This window comes from Dermochelys coriacea, chromosome 25 (assembly GCF_009764565.3).
Source record: "Dermochelys coriacea isolate rDerCor1 chromosome 25, rDerCor1.pri.v4, whole genome shotgun sequence".
Taxonomy (NCBI): domain Eukaryota; kingdom Metazoa; phylum Chordata; order Testudines; family Dermochelyidae; genus Dermochelys; species Dermochelys coriacea.
The window spans coordinates 12,376,682-12,393,716 of NC_050092.1; the positions used below are offsets into that span (position 1 = coordinate 12,376,682).

General features: G+C 53.4%; 1 protein-coding gene across 2 annotated transcripts in view; it reads left to right on the forward strand.

Moving 5' to 3' along the window:
• The first annotated feature begins 360 nt into the window (after positions 1 to 360).
• APC2 (APC regulator of WNT signaling pathway 2) overlaps positions 361 to 17,035 on the forward strand; it is a 47,589-nt gene continuing 30,914 nt past the window's right edge. The window contains exon 1 of one of the 2 annotated variants that reach the window (XM_038384250.2): positions 361 to 502. In XM_038384250.2, the coding sequence (XP_038240178.1) occupies positions 449 to 502 (54 nt within the window). In that variant the 5' untranslated portion in view covers positions 361 to 448. The remainder of the gene's footprint in view (positions 503 to 17,035) is intronic. The other variant, XM_043502679.1, reaches the window with a different exon arrangement.

The window sequence follows — 17,035 nt, forward strand, 5'->3', positions numbered from 1 at the left end:
CTCCCTTGCTGCAAACTTAGCTGATTTCTTCTCAGCCTGCAGCCGGGGGCTGTGGAGAACAGTTGATCGCTGGCCTCGCTTAGTCTGAGATGAGATTTGTGTATTTTCATCTGATTGTTTCAGATGCGACCGGCCGTCCCCCTGATGCTTCTGGCACCGTCGGCGTCTCCCTGGCTGTCTCTTCAGGTCTTGTGCATTCCCCACCCTGCTCCTACCCCACCCCCATATTTTTCCAAGGCTCACGCTCCTTTGCAGCTTGCCTTGCACCCTGAATTTTCCTTTTTCATTGCTGTTGCATTAGATCTAATAGCTGGAGCCAAATGGGATCTGCTGCCACCTAGGGCTGGGAGCCCCGCACTTGTAAAAAATTCCACTCCAAGGACCCAGCCCTTTAGGAGGAGACGGAGAGAGACAGATACAGCATCAGCTGCTGCAGGATGCAGGCTACATGGGACTGCTTTGGTTCCTGTCTTTTCTGCATTCGACCTTCTTTGGAGACGAGGTAAAGCAAAAGGCAATGGATATTTCAGATGCAATCAACTGACAAAGCCAGCTGACGAGGGTCAGGGGAGAAAAGGAATGGTATTCCCCCGGCTGGTAGCTGTATATTCAGGCTGCCAACCTGAGTTGCATATTAAGCAGGGTCAGCAGCAGCCTTCCTGAAGCTGCAGGGGATCTTGGGGGGGTTGGTGCAGGAGACATAGAGGGTGGGGGGCACATTTGGGGATTGCGGTCTCTGTATGGAGCGATCGCGGTGGGGCTTTTGATCCATGCGCTGTTTTATTTGGAGGGAGATTGGGGAATGGTCGACATCATCATCTCCTCCATGTTTAGCCCCATGGCGCAGGGAGGTACCTGGACTGGGGGGAACGTGGTCGCAGAATGTGTGTCCTGGCTCGGGTTGAGGCCGATGTGGCGCTGTGATGACAAATCAGATCTAGCAGGTTTAGTGGGGAGCCCAGAATGGGGACCCTTTGAGTTGGAGAACGGAAACAAAGCTCCCTGCAGTGGGAGGCAGAGCCTTGGCCCTGCCTGGCTGCCGATGGCTTCCGCACAATGGCAAGGTGTGTGTGGATTTTCTAGAGGCGTTAATTGCATAACAGACAGAGCAGGGCTAGATGTGGGCCGAGCAGCCAGGGCTTTGCGCGTGCTGCTTGGTAGGGCAGGTTCTACCAAGAGAGAGACGGAGAGATCCATGACAGCGGCTCTGCCTGTCTTTTTTTGTCCACCTCTCCATGCTGCTGTGGCTATACAGCGTTGCACTGGGCTGATTCTCCATCCCCATCTCTGCACGGAGGGCTCTGCACCTCGGATTCCTCCACGCAGCTATGGACTCGGGGTGGGAGGGGGGGAGGGAATGGCAGCTGGGCTTCCCACAAAGGGTTACAGTGCTGCTGGGAGCCAGTGGGCATGGTGGGCTCCTGCTGGGTTCCTGACAGCTCGCCGCTTCCATGGCGGGGGGATTGCAAGGATGTTGGGGAGGGGGGGTTTCTGTTGCCCAGCCAGGCAGGGCCCTGGAACCTCTGTTGTGCTGGGGGAAGGGGAGGTGACCAGGTGGTGGGTGCGGCGGGGAGCTGGATTGATGCAGGGTCTGTTGTTCTGGCTCATCATCTTCTTACCCTCACAGCCTACCCACTCTGCGCATCGGTCACAATAATAGGCCAGCTCCATCCTGGGTGTAACTCCGCTGACTCCAGTGGAGTTACACCAGGAAGGAATTTGGCCTGATATCATATTGCCTTTCATCCAGCAGCATCCCAGATCGCCCCCGCGTGCACTCCCTGAGCTGCAGCTGTGCTGCACTAGACACATGGCCCAACACGTCTCTTCGATGCAGGGAATTTCAGGGAGCACATAACCCTCCGCCCCCATCGCCCCACGCTGGGATCTAGCTAGGACGCTGGGGTTCCTGACTCATGGGGAAAATGCCAGGGGATATCTTAGTGACCGCGAACAGTCTGGGCCTCCATCTTTTTGCGATGACACATCAAACAGTCCCCCTGGCCGTGCAGCGTCCCTAGAAGCCTGCTGGCAGCATTGCTTTGAAATTTGGAGGCCTGAGTGGTGGCTGACGGTTGGGCCTTGTACATCTCTCCTGGATCCGGAGGGTGTTTTCATGGGAGGGGGGCGGGGCCGGCATCTTGAATTGGACTGCCGAGTTCTGTACTCCTGGGGCATAATTGGGAGGGGCAGAACGTTAAACCGGGGCTTGGTGTCTGGCTTCGTTTGGGAATGCCGAGTGTCTGACAGCCCTGTAGAGACCGGCCTGAATTTCATTGCGAAATAGCTTTTCCAAGGCACTGACGTCTTGCTGCGGGGGGGGGGGGGAACCCAGGACTGGAGCTGCCGAGGGGAGTGCAGGGCAGGACTGAGGGTTGGGAATGGCAGGGGAGGCCCTGGGTTTGGAGTAGCAGGGGGGCTGTGAGTCAGGATTGAGGGGCACCAGAAGAGCTGGGGGTGAGGGCTGGGGGGAACCCAGGACTGAGATAGCAGGGGGGCTGCAGGTCAGGATTGAAGTACAGTGACAGATGATTTTAAACAGCTTCTTGCATCGTATTCTTGTGTCAGGCTCTCTCCGCAGTGACCTGACCAGATAGCAAGTGTAAAAAATTGGGACAGAGGGTGGGGGGTATTGGGAGCCTATATAAGAAAACCCCCCAAATATTGGGACTGTCCCTGTAAAATCAGGTCACCCGACCGTAGCGTGGCCGTGCAGGCGGAGGGCTCTGCCTCCCCGTTTGGGGTGAATTGATGCTTCTGTGCTAATGGACCCTCTAATTTTGGGTGACACTTACCGAGCTGGGGCAGGTGTGGTTAGGAGGTGGGATCCCAGGGCATAGGAGACAGCCAGTCCTCTTCTGTCTCCACCCCCCCCCGCCCCCATTATTTTCCCCTCTGCTGCCTGGCCACTGTTGTCTCTTGCCCCTCTCCGTTCTGGAGTTGTACCCACTCCACATCTCCACTGTTCTTCAGTTCATGGCCTGTCCCCACCCCGTGTTTGCTGCTCCATGCGAAGCCAGGGGCCTGGAGAACTTAGAAAAAGTCAGGGGAGGCTTGAAAACAGGCAGAAACTCAGTAGCCTGGCTGGGGCCATCCCAGCGCCCTAATCAAAGGCCAGCCCTGCTGGTGTGACTGCAGGTGGTACTTTGCCCTGCCCTGAAATGGTCTGGGACCTGTCCTAGTTTCCTGGGAATTGAACTTTGCTGGTTCCCAGGTGCCCACCGCATCCCATCGCTGTGTCTGCAGGTGCTGGCAGGAGGGAGGGGCAGGGACGGCGCAGGGGAGATCTGACAGAACTCAGGCAGAATGGGAGTGTCGACGGGGGGGCTTGGACTCTTGTCCTGGCAGTGAGATCTCAGAGACTGTGGAAGAGTCTCCCCTGGGTGGCCATTAAATCCGGGCTGGACGGTGCGCTGTGAAACGTACTGTATTGTTACTTAGAGGCGCCACTGTGCCGGGCCCTGCATGGACCCAATGGGAGACAGTCCCTGTCGCAGAGAGTTTGCAATTAAGAGACCAGATAGATAAAAGCTGGGAGGGGAAACTGAGGCAGTGAGAGGGGAGGCCTCCAATGGAGAGCCTAAATCACCTAGGTCTTTCCATCTCTAGCACCTCTGCTCTCTTGTGTATACAACCCATACTGGGGCCAGTTCTGCCTTCCATTCCTGTGGACTTCTGGGGGATTGTGTGGGGGTAACAGAAAGCAGAATTTGAATGTGTTGCATCTCCTCTTGGGGGCTGGATCCTGATCTCGGGGATGCTAGTGCAAATCTGGAGTAGCTTCATGAGAGTTGTCAGGGTACTGGCTCTGAATTTTCACCAGCCTCACTGGGCATGAGGGCCAGATCCTGAAGTCGGGGAGTGACTCTGGGTGCCACTGAGATCAGGATCTAGCCCTAAATCCCATTGAGTTAAGTGGAGTGACTCCAGATTCACGCAAGTGTCCCTGAGATCAGGATCTGGCCTGCTGCCTCCCTTCACTTTCCTACTTCCTCTCCTATCTCTCCTCCCTTTAATCATTCCAACTAGGTCTCCCGCCCCCCATAGCAGGGGCTGGCAGACGCAAATCTGCCCAGGGGTGTGCGCCAAACGGATCTATCCTGGTTCCTGGTGATTTGTGGAAGTATAAATATCCCAAGGCAGGCCCTGAGCCCGGGACACTTTGTTTATTTCAGAGCAAAAACAGATAAGAAATGAATACAGATCCCTGGGATCGCAACGGGTTGTTAGGCCTTGCACAGGCCGGGAGGTGCTGCAGCAGGGCCATCCGTGCAGGATCTTGCTCTGTGAGATGTGGCCTCGTTATTTCATTCCGGCTTTCTCCATCTTTTCTTATGAGCCCATCAGTTGGGCCTTGGAGACTGGGCTCTGCACAGAGGCTGCTGGCGAGAACCCGGACCACCAGGCCTGGTTGGTGTGGGGTTCTCTGTTCCCCTCTGTGCCCACTTGATGCCCCCTTACTTCCTGAGAGGCTTGCGTTGGCTTTATTGGTGTGGGGGCGTGGATGCACTGAGCTGTCTCTGGTTTGTAATCGTCCCTGCTCTACAGCCTGGGGTATGTTCATAGGCGGGTGGGGCTAGGTCTGGCAAACCCTCCCTTGGGGCTGTTTGTGCTGCTGGTTATTGGATTTCTCCCCCCGCCTTCGCTCCCCCAGCTGTGTCCCCCTTCGCCTGGAACCAGCCTTGACTCCGGTTTCAATTAGTGGAAGCTGGTAACAACATGCTGTTTGTTTAATGCCCCCTGGGAGCTGCCGGGGAGGGGGCTGCCGTGCAGAGTTGGTGTCTGTTGTGATGGACATGCTGCTTTTCTTCCAGCGGGACTGTCCTCTGCTCTCTGCAGTTACTGCATGTGACTGGCAACCCCCTACACCTCTGTCCCCACCCACGCAGCCCCCCCCTTGCTGGCCTGCCTGAGCTGGAGGGCGCCCCTGGGGGTGAGAGTGGGGTCTGGGGCTGAGTTTTGACCTGCACTAATTTGAAGCCAGGCAACAGCAGATGCAGCCCCCTCCCACAACACCCCTTTGTAACCTCGCTGTGTGTTTCCCTCTCCCTTTCGTGCTCCCCCCACCCAGCTCTCTGCACCCCATTCCCAAGGGCATCTGTACGACAGCAGCTGCTGGGAGCAGACTGGCCAAGCCGCTGCCTTTCGCAGCCGGGGGGGCCCATAGCAGGCTGATTGCTCATTCATTATTCACCCTCTGTTCACTGTCACAAACTCCTCTTTCCATCAGCTTGGTCCCAATGGAGAATAAACCTCCCCTGGGAGCCCCCCTGTGGAGGGGGGGCACCCGTCCCATTCTTGCACAGCTCCCCTCTGACCCCGTGCTGCTGGGGATCAAACGTCCCATAGCAGGGTGAACCCTGCAGGAACTGAACCAGCTCCCCGAGGGGTGGGGCGGATGGGACACAAGGCCAGGAGTGTTAGGGAAGAAGCTCCTGTTATTGGCCAAGGTTGTACCAACAGGAGATGGAGGCAGATGCTTTACACCCAGTCGCCTACTTCCCCCTCGCTGACCTACGCCCTAGAAGGACCAGACGACAGCAGAAGCACCTCGCACCCCCCCTCCCACCCCTCCCTATGAATGCCCGGCTCTTTCTCCACCTACTTCTAGCTCCCTCTGGGTACAAAGCCAGCTCCTGGCTAAGCAAGGGGAAGCTGTTTTGGCTTTCCACCCCAGGAATCTCCCCGCAACATCTGGGCTGGTAGCGAAGACTCCCGAGCCTGGGGATGGTGCAGAATAGATCTAGTCCCTAGCAGTGATTTTAATTCTAGCACATGGAGGAGCCAATCAACACAATGCTATTGTCCCCCCCCGTCCCCGTCCCCGTCCCCTCCTGGTGCTGCATCGACTAAAATTGGCCATTGCCTCGTGAGAGCCGCAGGCCGAGGTGACGCGTCGTGTCCCCGGCAGATCTCCATGGCGAAGAGGAAGGCTCCCGAATGTCAGGATCAGTAGATTTTACCCCTCATCAGGAGTATCCATGGATACCGTCACTTAGGTTCTTGCAGGGCTGCAGGGAATTAGACTTCCGGGAAATGAACACGGGAGCGTTTGCAGTGTTGGTCCCAGGCTGAGACAGAGACAAGGTGTGTGTGGGAGGGGGCGGGGGGGGAATACCTTTTATTGGACCAGCTTCTGTTGCAGGAAGGGAGACACTTTCGAGCTTCCCAGAGCTCTTCTCCAGGTCTGGGGAAGGTAACCAGAGCGTATGGGGAGCACTGATAGTCCCAGGGAGGCAAAGGGCGAATGAAATTCCTCTTCGCCCATGGAGATTGCACATGGGTCTCTATGGAAAGTGTCTTGGCAGGTCCAGATGGCCTAGCTCCGTCAGTCACTGTCGAGGGGGCTGTCACAAGAGGGGATCCCTCGGCTAGGCCTTGCTGTGCAGAGGGCTAAAGCTCCATCCCTTTCTGTATTGCTGGGTGCAATGAGACACTTCAGAAGGGCTGGTTTGTGCTGGACTTAGAACCGGGGCCAGGTCCTTAGCAGGTGTAAATCGTCACCTTTAATGAGTTCAGTGGAGTTATGGTGCTGGGCACCAGCTGGGGATCTGGCCCTGGAAATCAAAGGCTTTTTTTGTGTGCATTGATCAGCCATAAGGCTGGGGGAGAGTGGAGTTTCTTTCCCCTTCTGGCAAAGTCTTGGGGTTCTGCTGGGACAGAGGCCAGCAGCTGATGCCAGATGAGAGCTAGTAACTGGGATAGTGGCTTGGATTGGCAGTGAGAGCCGGGAGCCACATTGGGAGCTTGCCGCCAAGTTAGATAAGAGCTTTGCAGGGGGCAGGAGCCGTTTCTCAGAATTGATTTCTTGGCTGATATTTTCCCAAAGCTATCAAAACACTTTGGAGTGTATAACGGTACTGAGCCAGATCCTCGGGGGGCGATCTGCGCCGCCGGGTGCCTGGCTCATGACCTCTATGTCAAGACGCTTGGCCAATGTCAGATAATGAAGCACCGTCACCTCCCTGGGGACCTGTACAGTTACAGATCAGTAAACTGAGGCCCGGAGAGGGGAAAAGACATTACTCATAGCCACACAGTGAGTCAATGGCAGAGCTGGGACCAGAACCCAGATGTCCTGAATATTGCACCACCCTCCCCTTCCCAGAGCTGGGAATAGAACCCAGGAGTCCTGATTCCCAGTCCTCTGCTCTGGTCACTAGATTCCACTGGCCTTGCCACAGGCCCTTGACTATTAGCAACTGGGGCCAGGTGCACATCAGTCCTCTACATAAAGTGCCACCCACCTTATAGTGAAATAACGAGCCCCACATTGCTCCCTGTTGCATGTTCTCAATCTTGCTTGGTCAGTCTGCATGTGCTAATTTATCTACTAATTGTGTGTGGGTGTCCACAGGGCCACTCTCTACCTCCAGCTATGTCACTTTAATGTCAGCCACTGGCCTCTTCCAGAGATGTGGCTAGGCCAGAAGAGACCCTAAGTTCTGTCCATGGTGCTGAACCCTATGTGGGGGCTGGGCATAAGGCGTTACTATGGGCATCTGAATCACTGAGCGTCCCAAGTGAGATCAGGGCTCTGTTGTGCAAGGTGCTGCACATACACACAGTGAGAGAGCCCTTGCCCCAAAGAGCTTCCAATCTAAATAGAAAAGAGTGGGGGAGGGGGAGAAACTGAGGCACATATGGGGAAACAACTTTTCCAAAGTCCCACAGCAGGTCAGTGGCAGAGATGGGACTAGAACCCAGGTCTCCGGAATCCCAGCCAAGTGCTGCTGCTATCTATTGGCTTGTGCTGCTATCTAATGGGAGTCTCCGTATGGCAGCATAAATCCTGCAGTTACCCCTGTGCATGGGGCGGGGGGGGAAGGGGGTTAGGCTTCTACTGCTTCTACTATCCAGTATTTTTTATTATAGCTTGAATGACTCACCCCAAGACCTTTCCCCCTCCCTTGGCTTCCAGCCTGTAGTCAGAAAGATGGTGGCTGCCAATGGGGAGGGATCTAAAAAGGTTGGGGGGAACATTCAGAGCAGCTGGTGCTGTGAGCACAGGAGCTCTGAGTTCTAATCCGAGCTCTTCCACTGTCTCTGAGTGGCCTTGAGCAAGTCCAATACTACCTCAGTTTCCCCAAGCTATAAAATGGGGACAACAACTGGCGCCCAGGTATGGCACCCGAGCAGAAAGACTCAGGTTGGGGCCAGGGATCTAATCATGAGCATAGGGTCACTCGTTTCTCTGGGTTTGTGCTGAGTTGATTTGCCTTTGGAAGGTGTGAAGAATTACATAGCTGCTAAGAATTAAATCCCCCTCTGGAGAGAACATGACATTAATTTATAATGATGAGAACCTTAAAATAACACAGGCCTCAGATTGCTTGTCCCATGTCTCAGCCTATCACTGTGTGTGTCTGAGTGAGCGGGAGAGCGCGCACGTGCGTGCCGGCTGCATTGAGAAGAAGTGAGCTCCGACGCTCAGAATGCACTTTCTGGTCCAGAGAAGAGCCCTGTGTTGCTAAAGCGAATGTTAGAGCTTCTCTGGAAGGATGCCTGTCTGGGACACCTGCTCTAGCCAAACATACATTATTGGGTTCAATAAAGGGGCGACTGGTGATCCAATGGTCTCTCCTGGCCATACAAATCTATGACTCACTCAGGTTCCCCCAGACTAAAACGCCCATTGCAGATGGGGAGATCTAAGGGGAGGCTGATGGGGCTGTTGGCTGTACATCAAGCACTTTATGCCTTTTCTGCCCCCAATGGAGAGAACTTGTCCATGCCTCGGTTTTCCCCTCTGTAGAATGGGGCTATGACATTGACTTGCCTTTGTAAAGTGCTTGAAGATCTACGGCTGGGAAGCGCTACAGAGTCGCCAAGTGGTTACAGCATGGTGTGAATAACATGACCCACTTGCTTGGACTAGGCCTGGAGCACAGCAAGGAACAGTGGCTGTGTGCATGCCAGCAAAATCCAGATGATTGTTATCTGCATTGTAGCTTGGAGCTCCAGCCGTGGGGCTCGGTGCCACATCAGCACCCAGGGAGGGGCAGGGCCTGCCCCAAAGAGCCCATGAGCTCAATAGGTGTGACAGACAATGGGTAGGAGGAGAAACATCAGCCCAGGCAACATGCCTCTTTCCGAGGTACAGTTCTCCTCTATCTTGTGAGGTCAGGAAGAAATATTACCCTTATTTTACTGGTGGGGAAACTGAGGTGCAAGGTAGCTGTGATTTGCCCAAGGTCACAGGCAGGCCAAGCAATAGAACCTAGATCTTCTTAGTCACCTGTCCAGTATCCTACTCATTAGGCCAGCCTTCCTTTGGTAACAAGAGCCTTCAGAGAGGTGAATAACAAGGGGGCCAAAGATAATGACTGGTCAAATATTTAGTAGGGGGGAAAAGTGAAATTTGTGGCATCGAATTGAATGTTATGGTTTAAGAAAACCAGATAGGTTTTCATTTTCCCTTTTTATCTTGTGGATATTTCATTATTCATCCCGGCCTCTGCTATGCAACAAGGTCAGATTAATACTTCCTTCTGGCCTTACAATCTGTGCGTAGTGAGAGGGGTGGGGGAGCGAATACTTTGGATTGTTTTCATTAAAGAAAATGATGTTGCAAAATAAAGGGAATAATGATGTCACTGGAGGAGCCCTGCTTCTGCCATTGGTAGCATCTGAGGCCAAGGACAGAAAGATGCTAGGATGGGAATCGAAGCTAATTAAAAAGGAGTCAATATTTTTTTTCCTGACGTGGTTAGAATGCCTTTGAGTGAGAACTGCTATCTATCTGGTTTATCCAAAGGAGAGTTAAGACTGTGACCTACCTGATCATGGTTTACAAGTCCCTGCGTGGTAAAGAGTTTTCCCTAGTACCGGGCTCTTTATCTAGCATGAACAAGCATCTAATGGTTAGAAGCAGAAGTTTAGACAAATTCAGATTAGGAATAAGGGACTCGTTTTTAACTCCTGCAACAACTGACCTAGTGGTATTGTGGCATTTCCATCACTTCAAGTCCTTCAATCGCAAGTGGACATCTTCCTAAAAGAGGTGCTGCAGATCCAACAGATGCTGTGGGGTAGACTCAGAAATTGGTGGGTGGGGTACTCTGGCCCATCTGGTGTCGGAGGTTGGACTAGATGATCATGTCGGTTCCTACAAGTGTATGGCTCCATGAAGGGCCAGATGTTCAGAGGAGCCCAGCAAGTCCGAACACAGAACCCCAGTGGGGTGATGCCCACTATGGAAAACCCAGCCCTCAGTCTGTATGAGCCTTAGGGAGTGCATTCTTCTGGGACTGCATTCATGCACAAAGGAAATGCTGAGTACGGAACAGAAGCTCGTCCATCTCACTTGATTTGAAGTGGGTAAATTTTGCCATGGTACAAAACGATTCATTCAAGTGATATTCAGCAGCTATCATTTGTAACTCAGTCCCTGCACCGTCAGCCCTGATTTAAAACCAAGTTGCCTACACCCCCGCAAACGAGGAGTCAATCCCACTTCTATTGACATCAACTGCAAGATTCCACATTGACGTCAGCATGCGCTGGGCCATCTCCCCCGCTGCGTGAAAGGCAAGCACAGGAAAGGAAAGATTGGAAAATGCCATCAAATCTTGGGAGGTCCTCAGGATCCCTGGTAAATATCTCAACACTCACCCCGGTCCCAGGAAACTCCAATGCAGCTCCTACTTCATTAGAACCTGAGCATGCCCCAGCTGGCCTCTGACCCTGGCCTCTGCCTTCTACCTCTGGGAATGGGGCATGTGCCCAGCAGCCAGGGTTAATATGCATTCTCCATCTGTGTGAGCATTGCCCCTTTGCAGCTGGGCTGGGGTTGGTATGAAGGTTAATGAGGGAATGATTTTTAAAAGCATTCGATTTAAGGGAAACAATCTAAACCAACTCTAGCGTCGATGTCTCTCATTCTTTGAGCTGCTTCTCTCTGGGTCGTGGGCGTCTGCCGATTGAAGGAGCTGCAGGAGCAAGGAGCTGATAGGCCCAGGTCTCCTTGTGCGCTCACGAGCACCAGTGCAGAATGGATATAGGTCTGATCTGGTTGTGTGTTATGCTCTTTTTAATTGGTGTAAATGGCTGGGCCAGGTTGAGGCTATGAGGAATTGGGCCCGAGAGGTCAGGTGGTCAGCAGGGGTAAATTGGCATGTCTGCATTGATTTCAGGGAAGCAATGGCCATTCACGCCAGGGAGGGAGCTGGGCTTAGATGTTCGATGAACAATATGTGATCTGGAGATGAGAGCTGTTTAAACAGATGCCGGGGGGTCAACTCATCTGATCTGATGAAGGGCTGGATAATTGGAAAGAGGAGGGAAGGCATGCAGAAAGTCAGGGGAACAAGGAGCAAGGAAGGGAATGAAAGGTAGAAGGAGAAAGACAAAGCACAAGAGGAAAAGTGGAGGGGGGGAGGAGAGACCAGACTGGGAGAGAGTGGGGATTAGAGAGTGTCCTATAGGAATTCCTCCCCCAGGCATAGTCGCATTCCCAGGGATGGAGTTTGTGGGGGATGGAGGAGCCGAGGCTGGAGAAATACTGCCAGCAGCCACACCTCATTTCCCATCACAGCTGGGAACCTGCGGCACCTAAATAATTCATTTGCCCGCTGGAACAGAAAGACAAATGCTGATTAAAGCAGCTGATGGAAAGGCTGGCTGGAGGGGGCTTTGTGTGCCATGGGCAAAGGGTGCGTGCAAGGTGTGTGTGTGGAGGGAGGGAGGGGGCGGTTATTGCTTTCCTGTTAAATCCTTCCTCGGAGGCAAACAAACCCATTGTGATGCTGTGATATTATGGAGGGCTGTCCCGCGGGGATTCCTCTGCCACTTGCCCAGGTGCAGTCAGAGATGGGGCCTTTGGATTTACTATGTGGTGGAAATTCCACTGCTTTCTATTATTTGTTGTTGGTTTCTAATGCCCACGGATGTTATGAGCATGTCACTCAGACAAAGGGTCCCTGTGCCAAGGAGCGGAAATGTCTTCAACCTCCCCAATTTTCCTTTAATGTAAAGGTCTTTATGATCTCCTGATTGGGTTTCTTAGCAACCCGCTTGCAGCCCTGTCTGCATCTGGCAATCAAACCCCATTAGCTGGAGATCTACAGGATACAGCCTAGCAGTCCGGAGACCTTAGTTTTAGTCTCAGTGTTGCCACTGGTGAATCACTTCCCCTCTCTGTGCCTCAGTTTCCCCATCTCTAAGGTGGTGCTAATGATACCACCCTCCTTTGTAAGGTGCTCTGATATCTAATGACTGAAAGCGCTATGTAATAGGCAGGTATTGTAGGTGGAACTAAGAGATGGGCTGAAGTGGTTACTCAGACCCATCTGCTTTATGTCAACCCTGATGACCACTCAGCTAGATCCTGCTCCCTCTGAAGCTTGTGTGTGTAAAGTGAGGCATCAGCACCGGGCCTTCTGCTCTTGGTCCTGTATAAATACAGAGCAAAGACATGGTCTCTGCCCCAAAGAGCTAAACTGGGCTCTAGATCAGCATTCTTGGTTCTACTAATAGCCGCATGCATCTAGTAGCTGGTGGAGTTTTACAAGCTCACATCCTTCTATTATGTGCATTATGGTCGCGCCCAGAGTCTGTCAGGCATCAGAAGGCCATTGTGCTGGGAGCTGTACATATGCGCAGTGAGAGACAGTCCCTGCTCCGAAGAGCTTGCAACCTGAGTAAAGACTTTGATAAAAACTGTCCCAGTCCCTGAAGGTTTTGGGGAGCTTGTCCCTTTGCAAGTGAAGACCCTGGCTGATCGGCACCAGCCTTCTGCTTTTCACAACGCCGACTCTCGCTTTTTATTTCACCACGGATGGTTGTTGTCTTGAGCTGGGCCCAGAAACCCAGGATGGAGCTGGAATTAACAAGCACGCTTGCATCTATATTTGATGGCATGGTCCAGAGCCCAGGAAAGGAAATTGAAAGCCTCTTTGCCTTTATATTCCGGCTGCTGGGGTGCTATTGACTGTCACAGTAGCAACCAGAGAGCCTTGGCCCGGCTGTGATTGGCTGGCCCCATTGGCAGCATCTCCTTGGCTTTTCCTGATTGCCATGATTTATTCAGCATCGCCTGGGAATCGCCCACGACGCAAGATTCATGAGGCTTCAAAGAGCCGCGGAGCCTTTTGTCTCCCATTGGGGCTTGTCTCTTCTTTATTTATTTAGTGGGAAATTGGCTTGGCTCTGGTTTAAAGGAACCCTTGGCCCATTATCTCTGCCTGCACTGTGTCTTGGCAGAGCTGGTGGAGGGGAGCCGGTTGGCTGGCTCGGGAAGGACATTGGGAAGAGGAAAAGGGAGGCCCAAAGTGCAATCAGACTGGGGAGGACCAGAAGCTGTTGCCCTCCTGGGGGCAGCAGGGAAGGTGTTTAAGGCACAAGAGTTGAGGACAGGACATCGGGTGCTTTTGCCCGGCTCTGGGAGGTGGGGAACGAGGCAGGTCTGGGAGTCAGGACTCCTGGGTTCTCCTCTGGCTTGGAGAGGGAGTATAGTCTGGTGGTTAGTGCAAAGGAGTCTGGGAGCCAGGACCCCTGGGTTGTGGTGAGGAGAGAGTAGGGAAGTGATTGAAGCATAGGACTCCTGCCTCGGAGCCTGATCCGTGCCTCGGTTTCCCCCTCTGTCACATGGGAATGATAACCTTTCCCTGCAGGACTGTTGTGAGGTTTAACTCGTTGTTGTCTGCAGAGCAGTTTGAAACCCTTGGGTCCTAAATCAAGCAGGTTTGGGATTTTTCCACCGAAGGGGGTTTTAAAACAGGAAAGGGTGTTTTGACGGAGCAGAGATTTTGTGAAAAAAAACGAAGTGAGCTGTAGCTCACGAAAGCTTATGCTCAAATAAATTTGTTAGTCTCTAGGGTGCCACAAGTACTCCTTTTCTTTTTGTGAAAAAAACCTGTTTTCCTTGAATGTTTTTGGCCTTGAAATGTGGAGACAGACAGAAAAGAAACCAAGATATCTGAATTTTGTAGAAGTATTTTTTTGCAGGGGAAAACCAGTGAATTTCCCCACCAGCTCTGGTCCTAAGGATTAAATGACTGAGCACCTGGGTGACTCTGGGTGGGACGGTCTTGCATCCACTAACTGGTGAGAAGAGGAAGCCCCCTGCTCAGACCCAGACTAGCCCCGTTCCTCCTGAAATCTCAGTTGGGTGAGACCTTGTGCAGTTTGCTGATGAGTGGGTGACAGTGCCCCATCCACAGAGTGGGTGAGACTGTTACAGGCCCACCTAGGAGGGTTCATTCTTGAGCTCAAGCTGAAGCTCGTGCTTTTAGGTCCCTGGATCAGCCCCCAGTGGGTCAGACACAAGGGTGTCCGTCGTGGTTGTACAGGCTGGAGGGAGGGGTACTTGACTTCTGCCTTGGCCCCACTACCAGGGGGCTTTCTGCAGCTGCTGGTGTTACTGCCTGGCTCTCTCGAATACCTCTCTCTAGAGCTTATCTGGAGCTTCTCAGCAGTAGATCTCAAGGCGCTTTACAAAGGAGGGTGGTCGCCTTACCCCATTTCACTGTGTACTGGTGCCACTCCGTGAGGGAGGGTGTTGCGAGCATGACTGTTAATCCTGGTTTCAGAGTAGCAGCCGTGTTAGTCTGTATTCGCAAAAAGAAAAGGAGTACTTGTGGCACCTTAGAGACTAACAAATTTATTAGAGCATAAGCTTTCGTGAGCTACAGCTCACTTCATCGGATGCATTAATTAATTAAGGATGTTAATCCTGCTGTGGCAGATAACAAAACTTCCCCTCAATCTAGTTAAATCCTGGGCCCTCCCCATCGCCCCAAGGCAAAGGGCAGGGCTGGTTCCTCACGTGCTCATAGTATCCTTGCTCAGTGAAGTGCCAGGCACCTGGGGTGTGGCTGTTACCTCCTTGTGCCCGGGCGTTGGCACTGACATACGCTCGCACTCCACAACTGCAGCACACGCGCCGTCTTCCTCCGGGGTGCCCACTGGCACCCCGAGCCATGTGCACGCCCGCTCGGAGGCACCCCTGCACAATCAGAGTGGGCTGCCCGCTGCCGCCCGGAGCCACGATCGCACCCCGAGAGAGAGACAGGAACACACACCCGCTGTGAGATGCGGTGGCTCGTGCCCACATCCTGAAAGATGCCCAGTGCTCTATGAGGCGGTGGCTAGCGCGCACACACGTGTGCGGAGACGCACGCGTGCTGACACGCTGGGACACAGATGCACGTGAGCTGCTGCCCACTCACCAGCCCTCTAGCAAGCTTAGACATTTAGCGGAAGCCGAGCGTGGAACGGGGAAGCCGCTGTTGTCCTGCTCTCACGCTGGCCTTGTGCGAGCTCTCCCTGGATACCCTGCACCGAAGCCAAGGGGCAGCAAGCAAACACCGCAAGCTCGGGGGGAAGCTCAAAGCCCGACCCATACAGCTCCCATCCTGATGCAAGGAGACTGGGTCACCCTGCAGTTCCCATGGAGGACAATAAAGGACCCACTGTCTCCCCATTCACACTGGGAACCACTGGGTCCTGCACCCGCATAAAAGTCTCTCGCAAGAGCCAGGGAGCCCGTGTGGAAACCATCGCAGCTACCACGGTAACCATCCCCCAGGGAAGTACAGAGACAGAGTCCTGAGCAACCAGCACAATTATTAGTTATTCCTCTGTCTACTCGTAAGATCTGATCGCCGCGGGCAACCGGGTGATGCCTTTGTCCCCATTATCGGAGACCCTGGGGTGCGACCCTTCTGTCCGTTCCATGCATGCACAACGACTCTGCCTTTCCAGGCACTTGTGCAAAGGTAATCGCAAAGGGCCGGGTTCTGATCTTACTTACACGGATGTAAATCCAGAGCGACTCTGTTGGGGCCAGCGTGGGTTTAAATCTATAGCAGGGAACAGACAGCTGGCCTAGGGCAGTTCATGCTGATGTCCTCTAAAGGGGCCACTGGGCTTTAGTGCCCAACTTGAGACACCGAGGCCAGATTTCCAAGGGCTCAGCACCCAAAGTACAGCGCTCTTGGGAAAGTGTGGCCCTGTCTGGAGGTGCTGAGCCCCTCTGAAAATTCTAGCCCTGGGACCTAAGTTTTAAGGGGTGCTGAGCACCCCCTGTTCCCATTGATGGGAGTTGGAGTGGTGAGTATTCAGCACGCCTGCTGAAAATCAGTCTATTAACCCCTCGGTGACTCCCTTTACTCCCTTGTCATAGAGAGATGGTATCTTCCTACCTCCTAGAGGCTTACTGACCTGTGCAAAATGCCTTGAGCACCTAGGCTGGCAGGTGACACAGGAATGCAATTGGGGCGATGGTGAGCTCTTGGGAGCAGGGACTGTCTTATTGCTTTGCTTTTGTACAGCACCTAGCGCAGCATAGTCCGAGCCATGACTGGGGCTCCTGGCTGCTACCACAGGATAAATAATTAATCATAATAAATTATGACTGAAAGAAACATTTGCCCAGCTCTTGACTGGCACATTGGGCAGCAACACCTTTCTGTAGTCGGTCCCCGATCGAAGAGAGAGAGAGTGTGAGTGTGAGAGAGAGAGAGTTGTATTTTAGGGTTCCATTTTTGTTCCGTTGTTCAGTTCAGGGGTACCAGAGCAGCTCCCAGCTGCTCACATCTGTGATTCTGGTTCAAATCTAGGCTGTGCGAGAACCGTCTGGTGGCTCATTGGTGGCACAGGGGTGAATGAGTCCTGATCTCGGTTGAGCTTCCAACAGATACGTCACAAAGACCCAGCAGTGCCATTATCAATAAGGGCCAGATTTCCCTCAGTGTGGGAGGGGGATGCCCATTGTTCTTGGTGCGGGAGGGGAGAGATTCCCTATTGTTCTCAGTGGGGGAGAGGGGATACCCGATTGTTCTCAGTGGGAGCTGCTAGCTGCTGAGCTCTTTTGAAAACCGGGCCCTAAGGGTCCCCTTTGGTGGCCCCTTCAACAGAGCGCCGAAGGGCTGAATGGGGCAGCAGGAACCCAAACTTCTCCTTGGGCCCTGTCAGGGCCCCCTGGGGTTAGGATCGAGGCCATTGGACTGGAGTGGGGTTAGCTCACCTGCAACTCCTCCCTGCTGAGGGCTCCAGTCTTCCCCCAGGGCTGAACCCCGGACAGAGGGAGGGG